Source organism: Colias philodice, chromosome 17 (genome assembly GCF_061535455.1).
Source record: "Colias philodice isolate Cphi_HAF_F1 chromosome 17, ilColPhil1 Martin Lab GWU primary, whole genome shotgun sequence".
In the NCBI taxonomy this organism is placed as follows: Eukaryota; Metazoa; Arthropoda; class Insecta; order Lepidoptera; family Pieridae; genus Colias; species Colias philodice.
In genome coordinates this window covers 4652774-4677933 of record NC_143102.1, presented here as the reverse complement: position 1 = coordinate 4677933, position 25160 = coordinate 4652774, and the positions used below count along the sequence as shown (strand labels likewise).

General features: G+C 33.9%; 5 protein-coding genes across 8 annotated transcripts; 2 read left to right on the top strand and 3 right to left on the bottom strand.

The window, feature by feature from the left end:
- The first annotated feature begins 988 nt into the window (after positions 1-988).
- On the top strand, positions 989-3001 carry Arf4 (ADP-ribosylation factor 2). Its single transcript, XM_089706182.1, has 4 exons — positions 989-1147; positions 1274-1536; positions 1627-1752; positions 1827-3001. Exons 1-4 carry the CDS (start codon positions 1081-1083, stop codon positions 1911-1913), a joined length of 543 nt encoding a protein of 180 aa, XP_089562308.1. The 5' UTR covers positions 989-1080; the 3' UTR covers positions 1914-3001.
- A 4-nt stretch (positions 3002-3005) lies between these two features.
- On the bottom strand, positions 3006-4633 carry LOC149481028 (enoyl-CoA hydratase domain-containing protein 3, mitochondrial). The gene is made up of 7 exons (XM_089706181.1): positions 4478-4633; positions 4295-4410; positions 4067-4202; positions 3817-3915; positions 3650-3741; positions 3393-3481; positions 3006-3318 (listed from the first exon to the last, which is right to left on the bottom strand). The coding sequence occupies exons 3-7, from the start codon at positions 4181-4183 to the stop codon at positions 3026-3028; spliced, it is 690 nt and encodes a 229-aa protein (XP_089562307.1). The 5' UTR covers positions 4184-4202; positions 4295-4410; positions 4478-4633; the 3' UTR covers positions 3006-3025.
- A 186-nt stretch (positions 4634-4819) lies between these two features.
- Positions 4820-20589, bottom strand: Rhau (ATP-dependent RNA helicase Rhau). Of its 3 annotated transcripts, none has more exons than XM_089706001.1 (13): positions 20505-20589; positions 20045-20264; positions 12164-12934; positions 11855-12024; positions 10268-10430; positions 9396-9681; positions 8763-9225; positions 8369-8599; positions 7345-7523; positions 6635-6959; positions 6155-6423; positions 5262-5445; positions 4820-5018 (listed from the first exon to the last, which is right to left on the bottom strand). In XM_089706001.1, the coding sequence occupies exons 2-13, from the start codon at positions 20216-20218 to the stop codon at positions 4922-4924; spliced, it is 3312 nt and encodes a 1103-aa protein (XP_089562127.1). In that variant the 5' UTR covers positions 20219-20264; positions 20505-20589; the 3' UTR covers positions 4820-4921. The 3 variants fall into 3 exon arrangements, with proteins under 3 accessions (XP_089562127.1, XP_089562128.1, XP_089562130.1); XM_089706002.1 differs by having other exon boundaries at positions 20511-20589; XM_089706004.1 differs by having other exon boundaries at positions 20501-20516.
- LOC149481027 (uncharacterized) lies at positions 15857-19670 on the bottom strand. Its single transcript, XM_089706083.1, has one exon. The coding sequence runs from the start codon at positions 18722-18724 to the stop codon at positions 15857-15859; it is 2868 nt and encodes a 955-aa protein (XP_089562209.1). The 5' UTR covers positions 18725-19670.
- Positions 20590-20918: 329 nt separating the features above from the next.
- Positions 20919-25070, top strand: LOC149481025 (polypeptide N-acetylgalactosaminyltransferase 3-like). Of its 2 annotated transcripts, none has more exons than XM_089705444.1 (7): positions 20919-21126; positions 21212-21357; positions 21455-21552; positions 21637-21817; positions 22372-22510; positions 22801-22986; positions 23307-25070. In XM_089705444.1, the coding sequence occupies exons 1-7, from the start codon at positions 21112-21114 to the stop codon at positions 24339-24341; spliced, it is 1800 nt and encodes a 599-aa protein (XP_089561570.1). In that variant the 5' UTR covers positions 20919-21111; the 3' UTR covers positions 24342-25070. The 2 variants fall into 2 exon arrangements, with proteins under 2 accessions (XP_089561570.1, XP_089561569.1); XM_089705443.1 differs by having other exon boundaries at positions 21209-21357.
- Positions 25071-25160: the final 90 nt, after the last annotated feature.

Genomic DNA, 25160 nt, shown 5'->3' with positions numbered 1-25160 from the left:
TCTCAAATCGTCTTTCGATTTTTTCTTTTATGGTAAAAAAAAAATATTTAGAATTAACTGAATGTACTCACAATATTATCGAATTCCCTGAACTAAAAAAATTCCTGATTTTACTGATAAGAGATCCCAGAGATTGTTTATTATGGTACCATTCTTGGGCTACATAAAAATGGACTTATATTTACATTGCAAATACAAATTTGAAAAAAATCGATTTTTCAGAAATCGATTTTTATATTGTGTCAGACACTGCCTTAGCTCCGGCGCTACGGGAAGTGCAGCCCTTCCGCCCTTGCGTGACAAAGCAAGGTCGCCCGTACTCCGCTTCGCAGCTTCGGCTTGTTGGTCGCCTTCAGCGACCAGCCTCAGCCGCTCCGCTCCGCACGGCTCCCGAGCTTTGTCACGGCGGGCGAGGGCTGCTCTCCCTCCGCGCCTCCGGCTTTTTACATACACTCTAGGGGTAGGGCAGACAAGACCACGTGGAATTCGGGGTTGACAGCTTCGGTTCTGTGGCAAGTCTTATGATAATGCAATGCTTATTTTAGCGTAACGTTTTTTAGCTAGATTCGGACTTTCGCAGCTTAATATTGAATACATAATATTCCATCATTGAAAAAAATTACATTTTACAAGAATTGTACTTGCAAAAACGAAACGCAACAAAAAAAACAAATGTCAAGATGGTTGCTCGAAATTGTATGAAAAATTATGAAACTTTGATAATTAATTTCTAAAAAACTATAAATCTCCGCCGGTTAAGATTTTACGGGTCAGTTACTTAGGCATAGACCTTTCTCCAAAAAAATTTTGGTTGCCCAACTCGATGGCCCTTAAGGTACATTTTAGCCTTGGCGGCCTTACGAACGTGAATATATTTTGAGATCTGTAATCTGTTATAATCTGTGACGTTAAATGCGTCGACGAATCAGAAATTGACGTCTAATGTATGGTGTTGTGGATTATGTGTGATTCCTTATTCATTGATTATGTGTTACTGCTAAATTGTGAGGAAATTTCTAAAAAAGTGATTCATCTTTTCTTACCTATATATATTTAGTAGCTTTTGGATAAATTGTCAAAATGGGTTTAACTATTTCAAGTGTTTTTACGAGGCTCTTTGGAAAAAAACAAATGCGTATTCTAATGGGTGAGTGATGACAGCACCATGTTCAGATTACATACGTAGAACGTTTTTTATTGTCTTATAATCCGTATACAATTGTATTTATGAAAGAATCGTGGTAATTTGAATTACAATTAAATATATTTTCAGTTGGACTTGATGCCGCTGGCAAAACTACCATACTTTATAAACTTAAGTTGGGCGAGATTGTGACAACAATCCCAACAATTGGCTTCAATGTAGAGACAGTCGAGTACAGGAACATCAGTTTCACTGTTTGGGATGTCGGTGGCCAAGATAAAATCCGACCCTTATGGCGTCACTATTACCAGAACACCCAAGGACTTATTTTTGTTGTTGATTCCAGTGATACTAAAAGAATAGCAGAAGCTGAGAACGAACTAGCCAATATGGTAAGTCAGTCAGTGCATTCAAAATAATATACAATAAACAATAATATGTAACTTGTTATTGAGATATATAGAACATTTTCCTTTTTGTAGTTAAAAGAAGATGAACTAAGGGATGCTGTGATTCTGGTGTTTGCGAACAAACAAGATATGCCAAATGCTATGACAGCAGCTGAACTTACAAGTGCATTGAATCTTAACAATTTAAGAAACCGTCGTGTGAGTATATTGTCATAGATTTTCTATAATAATCAATAATCCTAGCTGTTCCTAATACAATTTTTTTCTTGTAGTGGTATATCCAAGCAACATGTGCAACTCAAGGCCAGGGTCTTTATGAGGGGTTGGACTGGCTGTCCAATGAACTAGCAAAGAAGTGAAACCCAACAGGGATCTTGGGAAAGTTCACCACACATTCCCAAAAGGCTGGACAACATATTAAAAATGCTGTCAAACTAACTTGAATTGAAAGACTAAAATTTGTATGTAATTTAATTATATACCAATATATTTATTGTGTAATGTAAGAGTCAGATTTATTATCTTACTTTCCATTGCATTTTATATCGAGAGCTATGATTATGTATTCGATGTCTATAAAATTTTGTGGCTTTTGTGAATGGGTAACTTTAATAATATTATTCAAGTATGCTATAATTTTGCCATAATTATGCAGTATTTTACATTATCAAATTACCAATTCATATTGTTGTAGCATACATCAGAAATTGGATTGAAACATACACTTTTACATTGAATGTCATTGATGCTAGTAATTTTAAAATAGCTATGAACTTTTATTACATGGTAGAAAAAAATAAAAATAATAATTTCTGCAATAAAATGAACAATGTTCCATGGTTATTTGGGTTCATTGTATGAAGCATGTCTGGCTGACATGATTTAAATACCAAATCTTATACTTTTTAATTACTTCTAGATTATAAGATCCATTAGGTCTCCATTTAAATGTAATTGAAAATTATTTACACAGCTTTTAATAATCAAAAATTGTATGTATAATTTTGGCTAAATATACTTTTTCATAGGTTACTTACTGATGAAAAATTATAGATGACTTCTTAGTTCTTTCATATAAAAAAAAATCATTCATTAGTTGTAAAGAAAAAATTTGCACAAGTTTTTTGTAATTTTGTGTAAAAAATTCTATGAATTTGATACATTGTTAATTGAGAATGAACATTTTTATCCTCAGACAATAATATCCATAAACATTAGTTAATAAAATGCACACAGCACTTATTCATAGTATGGTTTATATTCCACACATTGATTTTATATGTTTTTCAAAGAATGTAATGATACAAAATAAGCTACATACATATTATATTTTGTGTTGTATATATGTGCGAAATGTGAAGTAGTCTGCTTACATTTTTGTTCGCTTTGGATATCATTAAATGTTTATTATAGTACCTTATAAATAAATATAGGTGTAAATATTAAAGTATTTTAATTATATTTATAATCCTCACATATCATGATTCCACACAGGCTTTCTTTTCTCAACAAAGCTTCTTATTCCTTCTTGTCCATCACTTGAATTTATATTTTTTACCATTATTTCCTCTCCCAACTTATAAGCGTCGAAAATGTTTAGTTCAATTTGTTTGTAATAGAATTCTTTACCAAGAGCAATTACACTGCGGCTTTTGTGTTTAATTTTGTCTATGATGTTGTTTACTTCACTATCTAATTCTTCAACTGGTACAACTTTAGTAACAAGTCCACTTTCATACGCTTCTTGAGCAGTTAAAGGTTCACCTGTTAAAAATATTATGAGATAATACCTATATGAAACATTTTATTAATCAAAAGGGCAAAGGTGAGCTACAAACCAGTTAGTAACATATACATTGCACGAGATTTAGGTATGCTTCTTCCAACAGCAATCCCAGGTGTAGAACAAAATATTCCAAAATTTGCCCTGAAATGTATTTTTCCATTATAGGTTGCTACAACCCAGTATTATATTATCTGTGCTACAACTTAGGAAATCAGTAAATTTAAAACCAAATTCTTATTAGACATACACCACAAAGCAATAATGGATTACAGATAGTATATGATACTGTAATCAATATATATTTCATACCCTGGTGTAGAAAATTTGCTATTTTGAGAGCTCACAATCATATCACAGGTTGCAACCAGTTGGCATCCTGCTGCAGCTGCAAATCCATTTACCTAACAATATGTACCTATAAATATATTGTTACTGCATAAAAGTTAAAAACATTGAAAATTATGGCATTTAATTACCTTAGCTATTACTGGCACAGGACTCTTAATTATTGATGTCATCAATTCAGAGGCTTTATTAAATACAAGCTTGTGCTGGTCAATTCCAGTAGTTTGTTGCTTATTGATAAAAATAAAGTTTTAATAATAATTATAAAAACTAACTAAACTAGAGGAAAAAATGTACATAATAAATAAATATTTTACAACCAAATTCATATTGATTATGGATTTTGAAGAGCTTAAAAAATTATCTAAAATGAAAACTTACTAATTCCTTCAGGTTATGTCCCGCTGAAAATACATTACCATTTGCTGATAACACAATAGCTCTCAGGGATTGTTCATTATTATTGTGGTTGAGCGCTTCAATAAGATTGCTCATCATATCAAGGGAAAGAGAATTTCTGTGCAGTAAAATATTTTATCATTAATGTAAAAAAAGTAGGTAAATAGTAATAATATTCTCCCAGTTATTACTTTACTCTATGTTACTTACTTAGTTTTTTCATGATTAAGAGTAATTTCTCTAGTACCATTTTCTTCATTTATTATGAGATATTGGTTTTTTGTGTTTATGTATCTGGACAAGACAAAAGGCCGAAACAATATTCTCTAAAAGTAATAGAAATTTAATATTAGACGATATTTTAAAATAACATGTTATAGTAGTAAAAAGTACCTATTTATTTTAGTTAATACTTGCTTGAATATTTCTTTGCATCATTGCTATAACTTGGTTGTTTACTTTGTGTAGAGAGGTTAGCTATCAACTGTTTTAATTTTAATCAAGGTCATTAGTCCATTGACTGATAAAGTTGTGGATTGTGTTGTTACCTAGGTATATGAAGTGTTGCCACGTTTCGTATCTTTTATTTAAATAGATCAAAATAAGAATCTGGTAAAGGTAAAATTATAATGTATTGTACAAAAATATATTGTACTGTATTGTATGTATTATAGGTACCTTTAATTATTCCGATTCAGTCAAATGAAGGTTATAAGTGAAAAAAAAGGCTTATCATTTAAATATTAATTATTTATTTACAATGTGAACGCTCATGTTCGACGACGAGCTTCAAGAAAGTGATCTCTGCTCTTTTCTTAGAGTTTATATTTAAAAATATTAATAAGCAGTATCTCTGTCCGACGTATCCGACAAGGAGCCGTCATCGTAATATTCAGCTTGTTCATCTTCAGCAGTTATAAATTGTATCACAGCGCTGAAACATACAAAATTTGCTAAATTTTTTATATACATATTTCAAAATTTACTTTCGTTTCGTATATCATTATAATATTTATCTTTTTAAAATTTCTCAGTATAATATTACGTCAGCTTAGTCAATAATCCTCATATTTACATAGAACTTGTGCAATTGTGCATGCCCACTCAAGTTCGATGTAAACAGTAGTGCTTTCAGCAAAACTTGGGTAAATGTTTATACATTAAAACAATGCCTTACCTTAAAACTTGTTCTTCAAATTCACTATGCTTAACGGAATGGCGTGTACTCGTCGTCATAACTTTGTTAGCTAAAACTTTGTCGAGCAAATAACGAAGTTTGAGAATTCTGTTTGTGGTATTTTTATCACATCGCACATTTATACTTGACATGGTCATAAAACAGTTGTTCGAATCTTCGGGATCTGTAAATAAAAAAAAAATATGCAAAAATAAAATAGTAATCTATAAAAAACAATAGATGTTCATAAAACCAATAAGTACTTAATAAAGTATATAAAATTCATTTACAACTTTTAAATCAACATTTTTTAATTATAGGTCCTTTAGATATACACCGACGTTTAAATACATTCCTTCAGACGTGAAACGTGAAAAAATATGAACAATGAAAATTTTTACTTTTAATTAAGTATATCTTACCCATGGACGTATAAAAAAAGACGGACGGTATATCGCCTAAACATTGAGTGAAGCCTAGTAATGGCGGCGAAACATCCATGTGTGTCTGCCATGTTGCCATGGCAACAGCTGTGTTGATGACAATGGCGGCTGTATTTTCTTCTATAAATTTTGCCGTAATAATTTTGTCATTAAAACATAAAAGAAATACCTTGCTTCCCTGTGGAATGTAATCCCTTGTGTTTTGTTATTTAAAATTGTACTGTTGCGACACCATTTAACCACGCAAGACGGCATTTTAAATATTTTTTGTGAAACAGTGACGCAGTTAATCAGTCGGTAGTTCACGACGTAATGGCGGCCGACTAGCTTACTATGGTGAGAGTGTGTGCGTGTTTATTGTCTTTACACGATCGCTAGCTTACTATGGTGGCTTCACGTTGTTTGTTCGTAATACGGCGTCCGTCTTTTTTTATACGTCCATGATCTTACCGTCCTGAACGAAAAACTCTCCAAAGAACAGCAGAGGTAGCGTGTACACAAGAGTAACTTCGATAAGGAATAAATCACTGGACTTCTGTTTAAGCCAGTACACAAGCCAGTTCGCACCAGGGTTATTGCAAAGCTGTTCCCTAGTAGGCACGTGTTTTCTGGACGTTTGTTGCGTCATCACACTGCTTGGGTGTACTTTCACCTTACCGTCTTCTGGACAGTATGCGGTTATTGTTGCAGGCCTTTTGTAACTTCTCAAATTACGCCAACTGAATTAATAAATAAATTATTACTTGTAAATTGTAATATTATATGTATGTCATTTTTTATGTAAAACAAAAAATGACACGCCTTTATGGATGGATAATGTTTTGAGAAGATAAATGTGTAAAAAATTGTAATATCGATGATTGTTGACACTATTTAATAATTAATTTACATTACATGAGAGTGAGTAAAATTATAAATAAAAGAACTTACTGAACTTGTGCCAAGTTGGGATACAATGCAGCAGCGACGATCGCTTTGAAAAGGCTTATATTATTCCAATTACGATTTTCCCACTCTGATTGTATATCGCCGTTCGCCAAGAATCCCATTTGCTTTAAATTATCTCCCAATTGTCTTTTCATATCGCGGAGTAGTTCCAATGTATTGCTTGATAAGTAGTTTTCATATGCGAATGATCGCTTTTCCCTGTTTGGTTGCATTTCCCATTGCATTATTGCTTCAGAAATGGCCACATGGTCACTAGGTTCGCCCAAAGCCAAGGATCGTTTTATCTGTTTCGTTTCAAACTCCTTGCCTAGAATTTGACTTTTGTTAATAGAATTTAAAGATTTGAATACATATTACGTAAACGAGTTGTCGTTTATTATTTTTATGAAGCTCTGTATTTAATTAACTTTATTACATTAATGAGTATGACAAGTAATCTTTATTATTTTTGCGTTATGAGCTATTTTTTCGCTCAATCAGCGTTTTCTGTCTTTGAGCGTAACATATTAAGCACCATATATTATGTAAGCGTTCATCTGTGACATCAGAGCTGCGAAAAAAGAAAAAATGCAAAAATTTCCTACATCTAAAAATGCCTGGCTTTTACTGTTTTTTTGTTTTACTAATAAATCGTAAAATTTGCCAAGTACAAGAGTAGAAAGCTGGCTTTTTACTTAAAAACAATAACTTACCGAGTACAAGCTGAAAGGGGTCTTTAAAACTCCATACAGCGGCAACACTAGCGGCTCTATCGAGGCAACCAAACAGAGCGCCTAGTAACAGTAACTTTCCCGCCGCGGGGTGTATGGGCAGCCGAGCCAAGTGCCAACCAAGGGGAGTTAATGTTTCCTTGTCGTCTAACGCTCCACATCTGAACGATAAGTTATTATTTACTAGCTTTCCACCCGCGGCTTCGCTCGCGCAGTCAAAGAAAAATCCGCAAATTTCCCGTTCCCGTGGGATTTCCGGGATAAAACCTATCCTATGTCCCTGGGTAAAAAGTAGCCTATGTCCTTTTTTGGGTATCAAAATATCTCTATACCAAATTTCATTCAAATTGGTTCAGTAGTTAAGGCGTGATGGTGTAACAGACAGACGGACAGAGTTACTTTCGCATTTATATATTAGTATGGATAGTCATGTTCAATAAGTCTTAACACTTCTTATTACTTATAGCTATATTTATTTAGTCTTAACATGCAGTATAGTTGAATCTGTAGATTCAAAAACAAATATTGTGACAAAATTACGCGTATAAAAAGCGTGAATTGGTAGTCATCAAAACTAATATGTATAATTATATAATCTATTCGTTAGAAAATCATAAAATATCAATTCAAAGTAAACTTATTCGGATGATATTACGACGTGATAGATCTACTGGTAACTTTTGGAATTTTAATGTACGTACTTGATACTGCATATTTTAAAATACATACAATAGAACAATTAAAAAAATGATCAATAAAAAAGTAAATTAACAAAAAAAAAACACGTGTGACACTCGGGGACTGCCGCGGTAAAGCTATTGCAAAGCATGCCTTCAAGCCACACCTCCGCGCCCGTCAGAGTGGGGAGCGTGAGGTTTTTTCGTTACGGAATTTCTCGATTCGGTCCCCGCGCTAAAGGCCCGCGATAGAAGCTATGCAATAGCTTAAAATAAAAATACTCTATTATTCCAAGAAATAAAACTCGTAATTCATAAATCGAACTCACTTTTGTAAATGTCTCACAGCCCATTCAACAGTACTCTTAGCTGGTTGCGAAGGCACCATTTGGAAGGCTTCAACCGCCATACCAAGTCGCAGTTTCTTCACCATTAATACTGGCTCTAAGAGATTACTCCTTTGCAATTCCGGTAACAGTCTGTCAGGGAGTTTATTTGCACGGTATGAAGTTAATAAGTGGTAACAAATACCAGGCTGGCAGCGACCGGCACGACCTCGTCTGAAATATATTTTAAATAATAATTCTTTTGGGTACATATATACAAATAAATAGGGCACTAATTTATTCCTAGTTTCTAATAGAATACAATTAATTAACTATAATTTAATACGCAGAAATTAGATATATTCAAAATACAAACTTGGAAAATGATTGTTTTTACCTTTGACGCAAATTAGCTTTCGCAACCCATTGTATGTCTAAGGTAGATATATTTTTAGTAACATTTAATCCACTTATTTTCAATCTACCACAGTCTATTACATATACAATGTCATCAATGGTAATAGAAGTCTCAGCGATATTTGTTGCGATAATTATTTTTCGTATACCATTCGGAGGTCTATCAAATATTTTGTGTTGTTCTAATGTAGCTAATTTTGAATGTAACGGATATATTTCATATCTCGAACTCGGAAACTGGTTGCTAGTTTCCATACTTCTAATCAGCTTGCCAATTTCACCCATTCCTGGCAGAAATACTAATATTGCGCCCGGATCTCCTTTACAGATATAAATTAGCAGCTCAAGTATAAGATTAATGTTCAATTTTTCTATTCGTGAATCTTGAAGCGTTTTATAGACATGAGGCGTCAAATCTTTTTTAACTGACTCAAGCCATGGCGCTGAAAATAAAAATTAATTATATAATATGCATTTGTAAAAAAGTTAAAGATTTATTAAATAAATCAATAATCATTCTAAAAATGCTTTGAATACAATTTCAAAATAATTATTAGTACATTATAATTTTACTGAAAAGAAAATTGAAACATTTTCTTGGATGGGATCTTACCAATTTCTGCTTTATATTGTATATCTTTCTCCATTTCATCTGGATCCACATGACCTTTACCCTTGTCTCTATGTTTCATCCATCTAGGCTTTTTAGGTTTTGGTGGTTCTTCTTCCAATTTAAAGTTGGTGAATTTCAGTATATCTTCTAGATATACATCTTCTACAGGGTACGCGAGGCCCTCAATGTGAACAACTGGACAATCGTCAAAGTAGTTTGAAAGTACGTCGGCATCTAGTGTTGCACTCATTAAAATAAGTCTCAGGTCTTTGCGTTTTTTTAATATCTAAAATTGATTGATATAAATATTAATGGTCGAAAAATTCTCAGTTGAAAGTTTATGCAATTTTTGTGTATATATTTTGTATATTTTATAGATCATAAGTAATTACATAATACAAAAAGCCCAGCCCAAGCCCTAATCTCTATAGAAGAGGCAAGTAAGAAGTATAAGGCTGCGTCCCCAGTAGGCAAACAGTTAGCCGCCGACTGAGTTAGCGGCGTATCGGATTAGTACGCCCTTCCATATATTTCAAATGGAGTGTTCACAGTTTGCTAGTTTTGCGCTCACTGTACGCAGTTTGCAGCGTTACGCGCGCCGACTATCTTAGTGAGCGGCCGACTCCCACCCAAAACCGGTTCCAGTCGGCGGCGGCGATTGGTTGTTCGCCGGGCGTAGTGACTCAGTTTGGCTAAATAAGCGGCTAACTTTTAACAGTTTGCTTGCGACGCACGAAAATTGAAGTCTGCAGCTAACTCAAATTTCAGTTCACTGCAAATTTGCGGCTCACTCAGTCAGCCGCTAACTGTTTGCCTACTGGGGACGCAGCCTAATAGTTCATTCAGCTACATTAAAAATTGATATAAATTACCTGCTTTAACATGCACATAGCTAAATCAATGTGGGAATCTCTTTCATGCACTTCGTCCAATATTATGTGACTGAAGTTGGTTAATGCTTGATTTACTTCTAATTCTACTAAGAGAACACCAGTAGTGCAATACATGATACTCCCTCTAGCCCTTGATTCCACCCTGAAGTTTAAAATTTGAGAAATAAGTTAGTAAATCATAATATATAAATCTCGTGTCGCAATGTTTGTCCTCAATGGACTCCTAAACCACTTAACCGATTATAATAAAATTCGCACACCATGTGCAGTTCGATCCAACTTGAGAGATAGGATAGTTTAAACATGTAGGTACCACGGGCGAAGCCGGGGCGGACCGCTAGTTACTTTATACTTTTTGATGCCTGATATCCCTGGAAGTCAATTTTATGAGCAATTATTTATATTAAAAAATGTTTTAAGCCTTGCTTCAAATAATTTGATTAAGCATAAGTAATTTGTTTCTAAATAACAGATGCTTTTGTGACTGACCCTTGAATCACTATCTATTAAGAAACCCACATCAAAAACAGTTGCATAGTTATAAAGACCTCAGTAAACATACAGACAGCTAGTTTATTATAAAGCAGAGCAGCAAGTGGCTTTGCTTTATAATAAACTAGCTTTCCGCCCGCGGCTTTGCACGCTTAATCTAAAACCTAATTATACCCGGCGCGGCCTAAGATGATCCCTATGACAGTTCGTCTTAGTGATTGCTCGTATGATGGATCGTGTCGATACTTTACTATTTTATAGGCTAAGGCGTGGTTTGCATTCAGCCACGTCGGTAAACATGTTTTTACAAATATTATAAAATGAATTTTTAACGTCTATTATGTAAACGAAACGGTAAGTAAAACGAAAGTTTTCCAAAACATAAAAATGCACCTTATCATTTTCTCGTAATCTTTAACCCGTTTAACACAGTGTATATTATTTTATCATGAAAATGGAATCCCCCATTTAATTTTTCTAAAAAACTTATATTATCATAGGTAAGTAAATTAACGCGAACGGTAATTAATTAATTAATTATGCTGCGATCTTCTGTTCCATTCAATAGAGAATGAACTATAGCTTAAGCATGGAAAAAATGTGAACTCGTTTCCATTATCGAAATTTGTTTATCGATACTTTCCGCACTAGTCGATAAATGCCAACGATGTAAGTTATGAAGGACGTAAACGTAAAGTCAGATTGATATAATTTCTCGTAAATGTTAAGAATTGTTATAATTCCAACGGAATATCATTGTAATGGCATAAAGCTACGTAAAAATTAATAAATGCCATTTTTAGACGCCTCCAATACGTTTCTAATTTAATGGTGACGCCATTACAAGTTTGTCTCTTGAGAATAACTGTCAGTGTCATAGGGATCATCTTAGGCCGCGCCGGGTATAATTATACACTAAGACCTTTTCAATCATAATATCTATTTAAAAAAATGCATCAAAATCCCTTACTTTTAAAGATTTAAGCATACATACATACTTAAATCTATACATACATAGGTACAGAAAAAGCGACTTTGTTGTATAATTTATACTATGTAGTGATATTTACTTGCCTTTCTAATCTTACACTATATCCTACATATGCTCCGAGCTTTTCGGCTCTTTCATTAGCAACTCTCATGGCAAGAGATGAAGCTGCTATCCTTCTTGGTTGCGTGACTAGAATTTTTGTATTGGCACCCCTTTTATTTATTATAGCCTGATCGAGGATTAATTGAGGTATCTGAAAGAATTTTGAAATAAGATGAATGTAAGTGCAAACTTAATATGATAAATTTTATGGATCTTTTGATATGAATATGTTACTTTTTATTATTAAAAAAAAATGTAGTAATTATTTTTAAGACACAAATAAATAGTACCTGTGTTGATTTTCCACATCCAGTTTCACCGCTGATAACAATAACTTGATTTTTATCAATTACATCTAAAATATGATCTCTTTTTTTATATGCCGGTAAAATCTTACGAAACTCTAACATCTTTTTATATGCAGAAATTGTTAACATATTATTATATTCTCTAAGCAATAACTCATTATGATTATTTGTATCTGCATCTGATGATAATATTTGGATACCCTTCGATAGATTTTCATCTAATTTCTCCTGAAATGTTCCTGTTATAATATCTTCATATCCATATTTAAAATGTTTTTCTTGTCTTAATGCAAAAACTTTCTCATTGGTTGGTTTAGATGGTGGTTTTTCTTCACTTGACTCTTCTTTTATTGGGAGAGAATCTGTAATATTTGATGTGCTAACATTTTCTGATCTTTCATGATGAGATTTTTCTGGCATTTTATTTCCATGTTCAGCCTCTATTAATTCTTCATTTTTTACAATTTTATCCTTATCAGCAGATTGATAATTCTTAAAAGATATGTTTAAATTTTCAGCAGAATCATTTCGTTTTTGGTCCTTACACACACTTTCATCACCATCATTTTCACTGTCCATATTTGAATCAGATTCACTTCTTTTTATTTTTTCGCTCTTTGGTATTTTAAAGTTTTGAAATAATATATCATTAATGCTTGCTATTGATATATTTTCTTTTGATGCAATGCCTTCTATAATTGCCAAATTGTTATCAACTTCTGTTAGTATAGTAGCAGGAATTTTGAGATTCATCTAAAAAATAATAATATAATTACAAATTTACTTTTAAAATTTACTAATCCACGATCAGCTGCTGACATTGGCTAATCCATACTGTTCGAACCAAGGCCTGCCACCCACTGTCTCTCGGGAACGATTATAATAAAACAAAAGTTCCAAGTGAGCAACAAAAATTTATTCTTCTAAACAAATATATGTTTACACAAAAAAACTACAATAGTGCGATGTAAATATGGCTTAAAACAAAAATATGCCATCTCTCAGCGAATAGCAGAACTATAGTAGAGCCATTTTAATAGGCAACATTTGACAGTTCAACAAAATTCAACAACGTAACCTAGTAACGACGACATATTAGAATAATATGATATTTCGTTTTGTTAGAACTGCACATTTGCTTAACTTTTTTCAATTACGATAACATATTTATAATAATAATGACCGATACAAGTAATTTTAGGATTTGATTTTACTGATAAACCATTCTAAACATAATAAACAATTTCTGATTTAAAGAACTGACGTTGCTACAATTTTGTGTCAATAAACCTTTTTTCTTTTTAAATACCAGAGACGTTACTCTAAAAATCGAAATCTGACATCTATAATCGAATGCATTGATTACTTGGGAATAAAAATCATCATAAATTATTGACATGTGTTTCAAGTTCGATTGACAAATGTTTCAAGTCCGTATCGATTAATTCACTTTAATCGATGTTTTTAAGCAGGTTACCACCCTATGAAGATAAAATTGATAGACGTCAAATGTTGCCTATTAAATTGGCTCGACAATAAGTATACTCTAGGTATTTGATAAATGAACAAACAATTCAATAGCGCGATGCAAAAACACACGTTTTCGGTACAGCGACCTCTAGCGACAAATAGTTATAACTAGTACCTAATCAGAACATTTAACATTCCGCCCACCATGGACAGAATGTCCATCACTTAAAACTACATACATTGATAACTGCGTTACCGCCCACCATGAAACATTAATGGCAGTAACGTCTTAAGACACAATACATGTTTTAGAATAGAGTAAGTGGACTGTAAACAATAATAATAAAAAAAAAACAAAATACATAAAAATAACTTCGATACAATAATGCAACTACACGTGTGTAGTGACTGGGAGCACAATCAGCTTTGAGGTGGGGCATTTAATATGCAACGCAAGGACACAACTCTTGTGACCTTGTCCGAACCAGTATGTTTATCTAAAATAACCCAATGAAGCAATCGCGTAGGAGGCAAATCATCCTCCAGCTCTCAATATGTGTATTTCTAACTTCACCCTTGCTATATTCAATTGACTTATTTTTGAGCCAACTAGGTCCCTTCATCCATGACTCAAGTTCCAATAATTCCATCGGACTAACACCTTGCGAAGCGCAATCTGCAGGGTTGTCTTTCGATTGAACGTGTGACCATTGATCGCCATCCATAATGAAAAGTATTTCAGAAACGCGGTTTCCAACAAAAGTTTTCCAACGGCTGGGGTGGCTTGTCAGCCATGCTAAAACTACCGAAGAGTCAGTCCACGCATGTAAATTATTTTTCGAAACGCCTAATGTGACTGAAACTTCACTTAGAAGTTTCGCAAGCAATACGGCGCCACACAACTACAACCGAGGTATGGACACCTGTTTGATAGGGGCTACCTTGGTCTTAGATGCTATGTAGGGCATGCACCCGGGTTTACCCGGTTCCGAAAAACCCGGGTAAACCCGGGTTTTTTGATGATCTTGAGAACCGGGTCTGAATTGTATGAAACCCGGTTCTCCCGGTTCCGACCAAAATATTAAAATATAAAGTATTATTTATATTTTGCTGCATTATTTTAACAAATTTATTCTATCTGGCAACGTCAGACTCACACGGTGCATCGCGAATTTTCGTGCCACGCCTCAAGAGTCAAGCGTGGCTCTGATTGGTCGTCTAACCTTAGATGCTATAAGTTTCCTACGGGTGTATTACCAAAAAAATGTGTGTGTGTACTAGTGTACACACGTAAGAAGTGAAACTTCTTTATGACCTTATTTTTCAAAAAATAATTTACTATATGGAATTTTACAGAAATACGTCGAATCACGCGTGCGGTAGGGATAAGAAAAAGATGGCGCGTAACGGAAAAATGTCACGCGTAACGAAAAAATGTTACACTAAATTTTTTTCCAACCCCGATAAAGAAGTTTCACTTCAAAAAAAAATAGGCTTCGAAATGACAAAAATTAGGCTACTGAAATATTTTGATTAGATTTGTCGTGAATTTGAAAAACTGTTGATTTTACTGTTTCATATAATGAACCAGTCATGTTTTTGTTTTTGGTATCAAGCTGAAATTTATATCGAATACTCAAGTCTTCGGTCCCTTGATGCTGTGAAAAAGTCAAACTCACAAGCCAAAGCATCAAAAGATACAGCCGTAAATGCTGAAAATTTTCGCAAATTTCGTCATTCGCATGGGACTCAAAACAGGATACTCTCATACTCTCACACAGAGCCTTTAAATTTGGTAAAAGTAACGTCTTATAACACAGATAAAGGAAAAATTGCTAGAAACATACATTTTAAAGTTACAACATTATAAAAAATAGGTTTGTTCGGAGCCCTCGGAGCGCGAGTCCGACTCGCACTTGGCCGGTTTTTTTTTGCTTTACAGTTTGCAGTTAATGAATAAGGTTTAAGTTTATATGTGAAATTATGATAACAAGGTACTTTTATAAGACTGATAAATAAAGAGAAGTATTGAAATTTTGTTTCTTTATTAATTAAATAAAATAAGACACAAGCCGCGTAAAATAAAAGGCCCCTCAGGTACTTTTACAGTTACTTTTGTTTAATTTCGTATTTTTTTCCGAGGTATTATAAAAGAACCGGGTAACCCGGTTCTACCCGGTTCTGAGCTCGATTTGGAACCGGGTTTCAGAAACTTGGAACCGGACTCGGTTCTGCATGCCCTAATGCTATGAGACTAATATGAATATTGCCGTTGGAATCAACTGATCGCAAATTAACCACAGCCGAGAATGCCCTATTGGAAGCGTCACAAAAAACTTGTAGTTCGAGCTCAATATCCTGTCGACTAGTGTGAATCCACCGGGGCAAGCAAAATTGGGTGAGTTTAAGTAAACGGTCTCGATATACGAGCCAATCCTTTAAAAGCTGATGAGGAAGTTCCTCATCCCATTCAATACCCGAAAGCCAAAGTCGTTGTATAAACACTTTAGCCGTTATAACAACTGGAGAGATCCATCCGAGTGGGTCAAATATACGAGCTATGTCCGATACCACTCGCCGTTTGGTTACTGGAGTCTTCAAAGTAGGTAGATGGACAGTGTATTGAAATTCATCAAAATTTCGATCCCATGTTAGACCTAAAATCTTCATAACATTATCCTTTTCGAAGATAATGTTCTCATCACAATCACACGTTCCATCTCTTATCTTGAGTAACAATTCATGGCTATTGGTGGACCACTTCTGAATTTGAAAATCTCCACGACTCAACAACTCGGACAACTGACGATGATTCTGTTCGCCTTCAGAAATAGTCTCACAACCAGACAGAAAATCATCGACATAAAAATCAGACAAAACACGTTTTGCTACCAAAGGAAAATCATGTCCTTCGTCATGAACCAATTGCTGCAAGGAACGCACGGCTAAGTATGGAGCCGAGGATGTACCAAAAGTTACACGCAACAAACGCAAATGATGTAACTCAGTTTGCGTATTGTCACGCCACAAAATGCGTTGATAATCTACATCCTCGTCAGCTATATCCTCTGACTTGCCAATCTTGCATTGGGGATTGTCTGTCTTAAAAGGCAATCTAACGATACTCGTATCGTCTCTTTTGGTAGTTTTAGAGTAAAATTCCTCGCATTTCTGTTCTTCTTCAGTTAAAATAACCCCCAAATTTGAAGAATCTTCCGACTCTTCCAACTCCCAAAACTTCTTCAGATGATCATTGATATTCACCTGTGAATTAACAACTACGCCGTAGCAAGCCGGCTTTTGAGTTTCGACGGACTGGACTTCGCCAGACAAAATCCAACCGAGCTTAGTCCTTTGAGCAACTGGTGCTCCAGGTGGTCCTCTTATCAAACCTTCCTCCAGAACAGCGCCGACCACTCTAGTGCTCAACAGCAAATCAATACTGCCTGGAGTATGGAATGAGGGATCCGCCAACTCCAAAGGCGAAACCATCGGCAAAGCCTGAACGATCCTTCTCTCAGGAAGGTGTGAGGTTAGCCTTGTTAAAACATACGCGTCGACATATAAAACAAAATTGGGGTCTAGGCGAGACTGCAATTTAAACTTAACAATCCACTTGGAAGGCATTGAAATGCCTTCGTCATCGCCTAGACGGAGTATGTCGGTATGAGCAGGTAACTTGGTCAAGCCAAGAAGCTGGACTGCAGATTCCGTGATAAAGGAAACCTGAGAGCCTTGATCCATCAAAGCTCTTAAAACAAAGGCAGCTCCAGATCTCGATTCGACGTTGACCAAAGCTGTGGCTAATAAGCCTTGACTATGAGTATTTGCATAACAACAAACAGGGGTGGTTGACTCACCTTGATAAGATGTAGCAGCTGCTACATTTACATCTGCTGGACTATCAGTCACAGCAGCGTTGACAGTTTTAGGGTGCAGAAGTGTGTGGTGTCTTTTCTTACACTTATGGCAACGGGTAGATTGACGGCATGAATAAACATTGTGATTTCTATTAAGACAATTATAACATATTTTACTGGTTCGGGCAAATTCACGACGAGAGTCAATGTCCTTTGCGGCGAATTCCTTGCAGTGACACAGTTTATGATCACCAGAACACAGAATACAAGACACAGAAGCTACATGAAACGATTTAGGATTATGTGAACGAGTAACATTTTGTTTAGGATCTAGATATTCTAGGGATCGAAATCGGGTTTCCAAGAATTCTTTCATGCTATCAAAGGATGGTAACTCATCTTTCGAACTAACTCTCACCTCCCACAACTTACGCGATTCGGAATCTAATTTTAAGCTAATTATGTATATTATGATTGTGTCCCATGAACTCACATCTATACCTAATGTACGCAAACCGTGTAAACAATCAAGTGTCGTATCTAAAAGGTTCTTAATTAAATTTGAAGATTCTTTTACAATCGTTGGCTGATTCATAAATCGTTTCAAAATGCAATTAGACAAAAATCTTTTATTGTCATAACGCTTAATGAGAGTTGCCCAAGATTCCGTGTAATTAGAAGCCGTGACAGGAGTATATCTCAATAATTGTTCAGCTTCTCCAGATAAATGTGTTTTCAAGTAATGAAGCTTCTCAACGTCGTCCAAAGTTTCATTTTTGTGAATAAGTGAAACAAAAAGATCGCGAAAAGACGTCCATTCGTTATATAAACCGGAAAAAATAGGTAAACTAATTTTGGGTAACTTTACTTTCGATGTGACTTGAGATGCTTTACTACAATTATTACAATTTAAATTATCTTGTTGTGTATTTAACAACTCTTTTAATTCTGATTTATAATTGAAATAAATGTCTTCTGTTTCGTCGTAGACGTCAGCCGTAAAATATGGGTTAGTGGTTGCATCTTTGTCAGATGCCTTTTCGATGATAGACTTATGAGTATTAAGAAAATTTGACCATTGTGACTCGAGTGCTTCTAATCGAGTTTCAATATAAAACCGAGTCAATCTTTCTTTAGGAGATTTTTTGAAGTTGATCCTGCCCTTGTAAATAATATTTTTGTTGTTTAGTTGTACTTTAATCAATGATTCCATGTTAAACAACAATAACACAAGTTTATGAAACAAAAATAAGAATCAGTAAAAATTCTAAGTTCAAGAATAAACTTGAAAAAATTACAAGTGTTTAAATTTATAAACAACTTAGAAAAAATCGGGCATGGATTCCCCGTCTAATCACTTTTTGCTTAATTATTCTAAGTCTAAATTAACTCTAAATTTTAAACTAAGTACAATGGTCTAAATATACGTAAAATAATTAAAGTCCCAAACACTTCACTAATAATTGTAACTTGATAGAAGATCGAAATGAAATATTTTACAAGTACACAATGTTTACTCACAGTTGTTTCTTCAAACCATTCATAATATGTTGCCAGTCGTAAGTGGCGCCCTCTATAGTTGGTCGTGCTCAGTTGCTGCTGTGTGGAAGGCCCGCCCTCTGCCGGAACGTAGCACTAGACTGCGAGTGCTTGCTGCTTGAACTGGTTCCCATAGGCTGGTGGCGCCCTCTCGCGGAAATGCTGCAGCTTCTTATGCACACTCCTTATGGATGCGCTTACGCCGCTCACCACAATGGCGCTTCAGTAGCAATCCACTACCGGTTTGCGCGCCGTACTTTAATACAAAAATCCACTGGTCTAGGTTCTTAATATTCGCGCTCGAAGACCAAAAAATGTTCGAACCAAGGCCTGCCACCCACTGTCTCTCGGGAACGATTATAATAAAACAAAAGTTCCAAGTGAGCAACAAAAATTTATTCTTCTAAACAAATATATGTTTACACAAAAAAACTACAATAGTGCGATGTAAATATGGCTTAAAACAAAAATATGCCATCTCTCAGCGAATAGCAGAACTAAGTATACTCTAGGTATTTGATAAATGAACAAACAATTCAATAGCGCGATGCAAAAACACACGTTTTCGGTACAGCGACCTCTAGCGACAAATAGTTATAACTAGTACCTAATCAGAACATTTAACACATACAGTGAAAAATCTAACATACTGTCAATCAATCCAACAAATAAATGAAACCACCCATCCACAGTACTGTTTTTGAGTAATGTAGTGTAACTAACATGTAATATGTGCTATACCATATAACTGACATGTACTATATTTTATGTGGATTTGAATGAGATATATTTAACACAATATCAATATTATAATCACCACATAGCATAGTATGAAACAGTCGCTCTCTCTGTCCTGTTATTTGCTTAAATCTTTAAAACTATGCATCGGATCTTGATGCGGTTTTTTTAATGGAAAGAGAGTGTATCGTTTTATATTTAGAAAGTAAATTGAAGTAACTTATAAATAATAATATTAATTAATTATCACATTTACCACTTTTGGGTCTTTTTTCTTTTGAGTTTTATAAAGATTTCTGTAATACATTCCAATCTCTTTTCCTCTTAATCCAGGAGGTCTGCGATGTCCAGATTGCCTGTCTCCGCTCCATCCCCTGCCTCTTGGGTTGTGTGTTCTTTTCCAATTATCATTACCTCGAGATTTCGACATTTCAATGTAGAATTTTCAAATATTAGTCGAAATATAATTATTTAACCTGGAAGTGTGAACAAAAAGTATAAGCATAAAAGCAGTATAAAATAAAATTTTCTAACAAAATTTAAGAAATTTCACACAGGAGGGAAATGAAGAATATGAAATACTTAAATAACGGAAAAATCTCTAAATAAAATTTTCATTTAATTATTCAACATCTATTAATAAATTGGAATGAATTTAATATTATATGAATTCCCATTTCACACATAAAATCAAAAAGTAGTACATTATTACATACCGTAACCTTTTATCGTAGAGCTATAAGTTTTATTTACTTTTTCAATAGCCGATTGCCGAATTGCCGATTTAATAATCGATAGACATCTGACATACGTCATTCAGAATGACACTTTAATTGACATCTCAAGGTTCAGTTCAAAAATATTTTATATTGTTTTCTCGACAGTAATGATGATTTAATATGGAAAATTTCGATTAATTCCATTGATTAATTATCATTTATTAATTAAATTTACACAACAAACATTCTATAACAATTGTATATAAACATAGAACGTAATTTACTAAGTACTAACCACAAGTACTAACTCTGTGCTCAGATTCTGACCACAGAGCAAGTAATGATGCTGTCTGCTGCCACTTGTCAAGTTTTAAACTAGGTTCAAGTTACGTCATTTGCATTTGCTAGGGCTGGCGAGTGGCGCCTGGTGAGATACTTTTTTGTTTGACAAGATATCGGAATAGACGACTGTAAACAATATATTTTAATCGTCCAATGTAATAAATATGAAGGAAATATATAGAAAAGACACTTTTTATTTATGTTGATAGTAAGTTTGCTACTTGAATTTGTGCTGCTAAGTATGTAAAATTATGAAAAAAAGATGCTGCTCCCAAAAGTAAGTCGGAAGAATTTTAAGTTTTAATAATTTGATATTGGATATAAATTAAAATTCTAATAATATTATTTTGTGGTAATAGCAGGTCTGGAGTTATTTCTGTAGAGGACGAAGAAAAAAAATCACAAGTCTCGTTATAATTTTAATTGTTTTGGTAAATGTAATGTTTTATACAAGTTTACTTTTATATAATACAATACAAAATAGAAATAACAAACACTGGTATGACAGGTAAGCACAAAAAACCAATTTAGAATACATACTTTCTAAAATTAATATTATACATATTTTAATAAAAGCTTAATATATTTTAATGTTAATGTTGTAGAATTCATTTTGATCAAGATTCTTATGTCGACACTAAAGGAATGAGGGTAATTGTTGGTCACTATGTTGGTGGAAACTCTGGAGGAAATTTAACAGAGGGTATATATTTTATTCTAATTTATACACTATTTTGGTTTTATAATAAATGTTAGTTATTGATAATATGATTTCATTTTGTTGCAGAAATGGTAAATAGCAATAACTATGCTCCTGTGGATGGAGTGGGTGAGGGTGGTCGCCCCGTACAAATGACTCAGAGGGAACTCATTACTGCCAGAGAATTATATGCTTTACATTCCTATAACATACTTGTTAGTGATAAGATATCCATTAACAGAACCCTGCCAGACATGAGAAGTGAGAGGTAAAGTAATGTAATTTAATAGTAACCTTGAGTTAAGCTTTTAACGCTTTTTAGAGTTAAGATTATAAACAACTGTTTAAATAAAAATAAAAAAGTTAACAAAGGCTTGTATTGATATTCAATTTGTGGTAGTTTCTTTGAACAAGTACAATAAGATTTAATTATAAATAATTAAAGTACACCGTAAGTCAACAAATTACAATGCATATATGTATATTAACATTTATGTTATAGGCCTACCCGGCCTTTCATAAGGGATTGGGTTTCACTACTTTGAAATACTCAAAGCTGATTAAAAAAACAATTACTTCAAGCTTAGAGTGAATAGGTACCTTCTAGGAAAGCGCGTTCCATCTTAGACCACATCTCAGCTTAACATTAGGCTAGATTGTGGTCAAGCGCTTCCCTCTTCCCAATAAAAAAAAATTACTTAATATTATATAGCTTATAATAATCAGTATTCAATCAAAAGGATACAAATTCTAGCTTACAAATTGTAAATTCTGGATATTGATAAACAAACATATGTTTTACTCATAAAAATTTTATTGTAGTTGCAGGAATGTGCAATATAAGTTAGAAAATTTGCCAACCGCAAGCGTTATTATAGTCTTCCATAATGAGGCTTGGTCCACACTTATGAGAACTGTGATGTCTGTGATATTACGATCTCCTGCAGGTTTATTGAAACAAGTAAGTGGTAATAATTAGTATTGTATGTTGTAAAAATATTGTCACTGTATTTTTAAATAACAAAAATAAAAAAAAATGGATGGTCCACAATATATTATGTTGTTTTTACATTAGTAAAGCCAAAGAATGATTAAATTCTATTTGGATTTGCAATAGTTCACAGAATACTCCATATTATTATTTATAAGAAGTGTTGATATTTGTTGGAAAACTACTCGTGTTCAAGTCAATTGAAACATCAACCAACAATTTGTACTTTAAGAAATTAATTCCATTTTTGAAACTTTCAGATTATTTTAGTTGACGATGCAAGCACAAGGAGATATTTGGGTAAAGAATTAGACGATGCTATAGTAAAATTAAATAAAGTACAAATATTGAGAAGTACAAACAGGACAGGGTTGGTTGGTGCTAGGCTCATGGGAGCAAATAAGGCAACAGGAGATGTGTTGGTCTTTCTAGATGCCCATTGTGAGGTATGAATAAATTACTAAGAATTTTTTCAGAATACTGTACAGAATACTAGTGGCTTTTTTGTCTATTAAAATTATTAGTTTTGTAAGTGACTGACAATAATATCCTGTTGGATAAAATATTGGCCATATTTTATCCTTTTATAGACTGGAAATAAGTTGATATGTCAGAATTAATAGTTAATTTTGTTGCTTTTTAATAGACTATTTAAAACTGTTCAATGGTTCACATTTTTAACAATATGGAGATGTAACCTGGTATTTTTATGTTTAAATTAATTTTAGTGTTTTATGACATATAAAAAAATACAATGTGTTTGTAGGTCACACAAGGTTGGCTCGAGCCTCTTTTAGATAGAGCAGGAAGTGATGATGTATTCATATGCCCACACATAGACCTTTTGTCAGACGAAACATTAGCATACACAAAGAGTATTGATGCGCATTGGGGCGCGTTCAGTTGGCGACTGCATTTCCGCTGGCTGATGCCGAGCGACGAAGTTATGATGACTAAAACTAATAATCCATCTAAACCGTATCCAACTCCAGCGATGGCTGGCGGCCTTTTTGCCGTGAGAAAAAGTTTATTTTGGCGACTAGGTGGATACGATGAAAGTATGCTAATATGGGGTGGAGAAAATCTCGAACTATCCTGGCGAGCGTGGCAATGCGGGGCGAGAGTAGAAATAACACCCTGCTCTCGAGTAGGACATATTTTCAGACGTCACAGCCCTTATAAATATCCCGGTGGTGTGGCAAAAGTACTTAACACGAATCTCGCCAGAGCCGCATCCGTGTGGATGGACGAATGGGCTGACTTTTTCTTCAAATTTAACCCTTCCGACGCGGACATTCGTGATCATCACAGTGTAGCGGCTAGAATGACGTTGAGAAAGAATTTACAATGTAAAAGTTTTAAATGGTATCTGGAGAATGTATGGCCGCAACATTTTTTCCCCACTGATGATAGATGGTTTGGTCGGATACGTAACGAAAAAGGTAGTTGCTTGGGGATACTTGCTGGTACGCCAGGTCTTGGCGGCCCGGCATCTGGTATTAGTTGCGGGAGTGATCTCGACTTGGAAAGACTGCTGGTATACACAATGGACGGTAGAATAATGGCAGATGAAGGTCTATGTTTACAAGAGGGTAATGGTCGAGCGGTTTGGAAGAGTTGTAATAATAGTCATAAACAAGTATGGAAGCAAAAGGGACCGCGATTGAAAACACCTGAAGGTTTATGCTTGACGCAACTAATAAGTAACAGTAAAGATGGCGTCACTGATCCCTTAACAACAAAAAGATGCGTAAATGACAATGGACAAATTTGGCATTTTGAACGAGTGCCTTGGCGATAATGTGATAAATATTTATGGTACAAAATTATACTGGAAATGTACAATAGATTAAGGTAATTAAATGTTCGCTAGGATACGTAAATTTTGATATCAGATAACAAGCTTTAATTTTGTTTTATATTTTATTAATTCGAACATTGGACCGAAAACCGACAGGGGTGCAATCTTTTAAATTACTATTTAGTTTCCATTTTGGGATAGAAAATGGAGATAAATTGATCTTTTTGATCACTAAAATTGTTTATGTATTATTTGCCATTAGCTAGTTATGATTTTTACTACGAATTGATCTGATAATATGATGTTATCATTTTTGTAGGTATTGTAATTTATATAAATATTTACATTTTAAATAACAATTCCATCACTTTATGGATAATATTATGTAATAATCAACTAATACTGAATTTACTAATTTGTCTGTGATTAACAGTGGATAAACTTATTATGGTTTTTCATGTTTCAGTACTTATACTTTTTTATTTAAAATTTGATAAGTATGATCCAACATTCATTTATATTAGGATAATTCCGATTGTAGTAAAATTTGCGGCAATTTCCAATATTTCTAATTAACCTTTATCCAAATGACTTTTTTATATTTTTTTACTGACCTATGCATTTATTTTATGTTATTATTACTAGTCTTCAGTAATTTTTATTATATTTGATATTAATTGCGCTTATGTTTATCGTAATGGTTGTGTATTTTAAAAGATAAACAGGGATATAATATTGATGTTTCACGGTGCTTCGAATAGTACATAGGTTGTTAAATATTTGTGCACTTTTATAATTTTATAAAGGTAATAAAATAGA

Coding starts and splice junctions, on each gene's coding strand:
- Arf4 (XM_089706182.1), top strand. CDS start 1,081: ATGGGTTTAACTATTTCAAGTGTTTTTACGAGGCTCTTTGGAAAAAAA. Junction 1,148..1,273: donor ACAAATGCGTATTCTAATGG/GTGAGTGATGAC, acceptor ATATATTTTCAG/TTGGACTTGATGCCGCTGGC. Junction 1,753..1,826: donor ACAATTTAAGAAACCGTCGT/GTGAGTATATTG, acceptor TTTTTCTTGTAG/TGGTATATCCAAGCAACATG.
- LOC149481028 (XM_089706181.1), bottom strand. CDS start 4,183: ATGATGAGCAATCTTATTGAAGCGCTCAACCACAATAATAATGAACAA. Junction 3,916..4,066: donor GACATAACCTGAAGGAATTA/GTAAGTTTTCAT, acceptor TTTATCAATAAG/CAACAAACTACTGGAATTGA. Junction 3,319..3,392: donor AATGTATATGTTACTAACTG/GTTTGTAGCTCA, acceptor TATTTTTAACAG/GTGAACCTTTAACTGCTCAA.
- LOC149481027 (XM_089706083.1), bottom strand. CDS start 18,724: ATGGAATCATTGATTAAAGTACAACTAAACAACAAAAATATTATTTAC.
- Rhau (XM_089706001.1), bottom strand. CDS start 20,218: ATGTCGAAATCTCGAGGTAATGATAATTGGAAAAGAACACACAACCCA. Junction 9,682..10,267: donor CTATGTGCATGTTAAAGCAG/GTAATTTATATC, acceptor AATCAATTTTAG/ATATTAAAAAAACGCAAAGA. Junction 5,019..5,261: donor TTTGAAGAACAAGTTTTAAG/GTAAGGCATTGT, acceptor TGTATGTTTCAG/CGCTGTGATACAATTTATAA.
- LOC149481025 (XM_089705443.1), top strand. Junction 21,818..22,371: donor CCAGACATGAGAAGTGAGAG/GTAAAGTAATGT, acceptor ATTTTATTGTAG/TTGCAGGAATGTGCAATATA. Junction 22,987..23,306: donor TTCTAGATGCCCATTGTGAG/GTATGAATAAAT, acceptor ATGTGTTTGTAG/GTCACACAAGGTTGGCTCGA.